Source organism: Diabrotica virgifera, chromosome 6 (assembly GCF_917563875.1).
Source record: "Diabrotica virgifera virgifera chromosome 6, PGI_DIABVI_V3a".
Taxonomy (NCBI): domain Eukaryota; kingdom Metazoa; phylum Arthropoda; class Insecta; order Coleoptera; family Chrysomelidae; genus Diabrotica; species Diabrotica virgifera.
Window position 1 is genome coordinate 250,206,253 of NC_065448.1, and position 5,227 is coordinate 250,211,479.

Here is a 5,227-nt window from a genome sequence, read left to right on the forward strand (position 1 = left end):
TTTATTAATGTTCCGGGCATATTTGAGAAGGAGCATAAGTCAATTATTATTACTGAAGGTGTCCTAACTTTATCTGCAAAAATCCGAATGCCACCTCTCATATCCAAAAATAGACGTTTTTTCGCAGATCCTTACTGGTCTATTTTAAATATACCAGTATATGCAAAATTCGAAAGAAACTACAAAAATATGCAAATGCATATGCATATGCACTGTTGCATATTTGCCTGACTTTGCTTATGACTACAGGTAAACAGGGAGAGGTGTACTTTTGAAGTGTGTAAAATAAACAATTCCTAGCTGAGCGCTTTCGGCTTACAAAGCCATCTTCAGAGCTATGCTACAATAAAAAAGTCTCTAATGAATAATTATTGATCTTATAATTCAAAAGTTTAACTTACGTCAAAAAGTTCAAAATACCACTATGAAGAGAGATGGATCGCAGGTACGATATAAAAATACTTCTATTTCTTATGCAGTTTTTTATCATGGAAAAATTGCATAAGAAATACAGGTTAGCCGTTAGATGAAGGTAGTTATTTAGACTTCATTCGCTGCTATTATAAATCCGCGTATCGCAGTTTATTGATTCTGCCTTCTAAACTGGTTCCTCCATTCCGTTCATCTAGTACTTTCCTTATATTCACAATATAATATATTGAGTAATATTATAATCGATTTAAGTTCTCTGTAAGCGCATTACTGTCTTTGTTTGCTATCTATTTATAAATATATTTTTACAACTCAACAATTTTTATTACGGAAAATTATAAATATTCTCGCATACGAAGAGTCGTGTAAAGTTTTAATCTGAATGCTGCTACCGTCTTGTGAAGCTCACGCCAAAAGTTTCCCAGACCGTATTCTATTCGGATACCGATGACATGTCAAAGGTTCACGGAACGCATATCAATTAGAATTTATTACATTCACAGACAATAACTATAGCAGTATTGAATATCAATACCTTTTTAGTGTTCCTTCTTATGTAAGTAAAAGCTGTAGGTATATTCAAATGTCACAACTAGCATCATCCGTGTTGAAATAAAGAACTGATGTTATCAGTGTACCAGATCTTTAACAGGTGTGTAAATTTTAGGAGAAAATCCAAAAATTGTGTGATAGAAATTTATTAGCTTGAATTTAATTTAAAATAGTAAACTAGAACTGACAAATGAAATGCTGGTAGAATATAAACTAGATATAATCATCCCCAGCTCTCAAGTGTTGGAAGACATGATTCAGAATTTATTATGAAGTGTTACAGTGTCTGAAATCAAACGTTATGTTTCAGATGAGCACAAATGAGTCTCAAAGAATTACATAAATGTGAAAACAGGCTCCAGCAACAATGGTTGATGTGCTAGGTTCACTAAGCTTGGGAATATTTTGACAGTCATTTTTAGAAACATCTTCTACTTAAAATGCCATCTCAGCAACGGAGGTCGGCAATCATCATAGCTATTCCGACTTGGACAACTACTCTGAAAAGTTCATTTGGTGTACCTACATCCGTACCATTCTCTCAGTTTGCGCAGTAGCCATGATATTCTACATCTCCCTATGCTTCTTTTTCCTTAAATCTTTCTCTTTATAATCAGAAGGAGCAAGTTGTATCTGTCTCCACGTGTAATATGTCCGATATATTCCAATTTTCTTGTTTGGATTGTATTTAAGATTTCCATTTCTTTATTCATCGTTTTCAGAACTTATTCTGGTTATCAGTCTTGGATCAATATTTTCGGCTAATATGACAGAATCATAAGCATATCTAATGTTGTTAATGGTAACTCCATTTACCTTTATTCCAGCTGTTTCATCCTCAAGAAGATTTTACCACGTTTCTATATACTTCGCCTGTCTTTGTTTGTCTCTTTGTCACTTTGTTCGGAAAAAAATATTTTTTAAACATACTTCAAGACTATCTAGAGATCTGTAATTTTCAGATTAGCTCAGAACCCGATGACAATGCAATATTCAACAACTTTTACATGAAATCATTGAGTTTTATTTGTAATTTTAAACCATTTAATATTTTATATAGTAAAATTAGTTCTCACTTTTCTAAAAAGATGGCGCTACTAGTTTTCTCAATAGATGGTTTTCTGGATCGATTACAAAATTCTATCATGACGTAGAAATTAAAACAAAATAGTTTATAATTTTATATTGCGTCCTGGGAAAAAGGGAAATCAGCCAGGAAACAAAAATACATGTACATATAGTACAATAACAGTATTATACCAACTTTTCTATATGCAAGCGAGACATGGGTCACAAATAAAAGACATGAAAGTGCCATAAATGCAGCTGAAATGAAGCAGCTGAGAAAAATAGCTGGAAAGACGAAAATGGACAGGGAAAGAAACGAAATGTACAGAAAGGTGCTAAGTCAGGACCCAATAGAGAAAAAAATTGAAAAAAGAAAGCTGAATTGGTTTGGACATATAACTAGGATGAACAAGAACAGACTAGTAAAGAAGGTGACAGATGCCAAAAGACAAGGGAAAATAAGAAGGGGCAGACCTAGAAAGGGGTAGATGGAACAAATCGAGGAAATCGGAACAAAGAGAGGGAAAACACTGCGACAGATGAAGAAAATGGCAGGAGACCGGAAGGCGTGGAAGAAATGGATAAAAGATGCATAGGCGATACCAACATCCGACGCTCTTATAGGGCATAAGGACAACGAGAAGAAGAGAAGAATATATTGCGTCCTATAAATAATAAAAACGTGATACATTTTATCAAAACTTCTTTTTATAAAAGTGTAATTATATTGGTATTCCTTTTTTTCTCAACTTCATTAGTTAATTAGTTGTTTAATTAGTTGTATTTAGTTTATATTTTGAGTTTTATTATTAGGAATAGCTAAATTATCCCATTTGTTCCATAAACTAAGGTGGTATGTTTTTCTCTAATACGTAAGTATGATAAATGTTTTTAAGAGATCATAGGTTCAGATGAGCAAGAATCTTCTACAGCACTACAGCACAAATTTAGCCTTGGCCTCCTTTATTTTTTGCCTCCACCCTTGTTTATCTGTGGCTGCTCTTCTCCATACACGAATTCCTAAAAGGGTTTGTGCGTCGCTGTTTACTGTGTCTTCCCAGCGCTTTCGTGGCTTTCCAACCGGTCTCTTTCCCTGTATTCTAACATTCAGTGCTCTTTTTGGTAGCCTATCCTCTCATTCTTATCAAAGATTGCAATGGGCCGGACATGTGATAAGAATGAGCAAGAATGCTGTTTAATTTTCAAGGCAAGAAAACTGCACAAAAATTCATTCAAAATATTCACCATATACATATAACAAAAATATACAGAGTTAAGAAGAAGAAAAGATTGTTGTATCAAAATACAGCCTTTAATAGACATGCATGAGGAAATCTCATCTGATGAAGAAAAAAACAATGTTTGAAATTCATATTATAATGCTCTTCTAATGAAATCATTGACTTTATTTATTTTTGAATATTACAATTTATCCATGTTATTAATTTTATATTACCCAACTATTAATTTAAAACATGTTAAAATAAATAATATAATGAATATTGTTTCAAATGCATGCGCGCTCAAAATTTGACATTAAAAACCTCTAAGAAGCTAGTTCATTCGAAATCCATAAGAGGTCGTCATGGTGACTGAACATCGCGAATACGGATCAATATCTTTGTGTTTATATGGGACATTCAAAGAAGAAAAAATTATATTTAAATTGACAGTATGCTGACATATTAGAGTGAAATATTATGCTAATGTTTATAAATTTTAGTTGTCACTGATTGATAATCACATCAATCAATAAAATTAGTAGTAACATACAGAAATTCACCAAAATTATGGAACCCATCATTATTATACACGGAGGAGCCGATGATGTTCCCGATTCCATGGTTGTGCCAAGAATCGAAGGGGTCAAAACAGCATGCAATGCTGGCTATAACGCATTAATCCAACCAAATGCTACAGCTTTAGATGCAATAGAGGCAGCAATTAATTCGATGGAAGCAGACGAAATGTTTAATTCTGGCTTTGGTTCAGTTTTAAACGAAGAGGGAGATATAGAGATGGATGCAGCTGTGATGGTAGGAGAGAATTTATCCACTGGTGGGTTGACTGTAGTAAAGGAAATTTTGCATCCGATCAGTCTTGCTCGACAGGTAATGGAGAAAACTCCTCATGTTCTATTAGCTGGTGAAGGAGCAGGTAGATTTGCAGATTCGATTAAAATGCCTCGAGTACCAACTAGTCAATTATTAACCAGCTTTGCTGTATCAGATTTAGAACAGTTTAAGAAGTCTAGAGTAAGGCGCCCATGTAAGTATCCAGAAAGATGTGACACTGTGGGTGCTGTAGCTATAGATAGGAATGGACACATTGCAGCAGGGACCTCTACTGGTGGTTTAACTGGGAAAATGGTCGGCAGAAGTAGTGACTCAAGCAAAGTTGGATGCGGCTTATATGCAGATGACCGATATGGTGGGGTCTCTGTTACCGGACATGGAGAATCTATAGTAAAAGTTTGTTTATCGTTCAATATTATAAATAACATGAAATTGGGAATGCCCCCTCAAGAAGCGGCCCAAACTTCAGTAAATGAAGTCATCAATAAGTTCAATAAACAAACTGGTGCTGTTGTGTTATCGAAAAATGGAGATATGGGCGTATTTTGTCGAAGTGAAAGAATGCCATGGGCATTTCGGAAAGGAAACAAAATGTTATTTGGATCTCATTCGGGCGATCATCAAGAACAGAATATGTAGTAGTATGGTTTGTTATCATGAAGTCTATTCTTCATTGTGAATATTTTCTAAATAAAATAATTGTAATAATACTTTAATACATAAATAAAAAAGTGACAAAAAAGTGTTATTAGATATTAAGATCCTGGCCAGTTGGTTGCTTAAACCAGTGCCAATAAAACATAAACACACACACAGATATTAAGATATTATTACGAAATTAGATAATATTTTCTCTCTAATCTATATTTGTTCATTCTTTCAATAAACGTTTGAACTCTTCGTTTGAACGTGTTTTGTTGTATTCTGTTTTCATCGAATTCATTAAAATTTAATTTGATCCCCTTATACAGTACTAGTCAAAAGTCCGGTCCCCCCCTCGTATCTCTTGAACGATTACAGGTTATTACCTAAAAATAGTGAAATTTTGAGGGAGGAAATAAACGGACGTATGCTTCTCAACCATAGAGTTATACAGGGTG

The 5,227-nt window shown here is 34.0% G+C and overlaps 1 protein-coding gene across 1 annotated transcript; it reads left to right on the plus strand.

Annotated features, from left to right (window-relative positions):
* Positions 1-3,674: 3,674 nt before the first annotated feature.
* Positions 3,675-5,027, plus strand: LOC114338570 (probable isoaspartyl peptidase/L-asparaginase GA20639). The gene has a single exon (XM_028289176.2). It carries the CDS (start codon positions 3,843-3,845, stop codon positions 4,764-4,766), a length of 924 nt encoding a protein of 307 aa, XP_028144977.2. The 5' UTR covers positions 3,675-3,842; the 3' UTR covers positions 4,767-5,027.
* Positions 5,028-5,227: the final 200 nt, after the last annotated feature.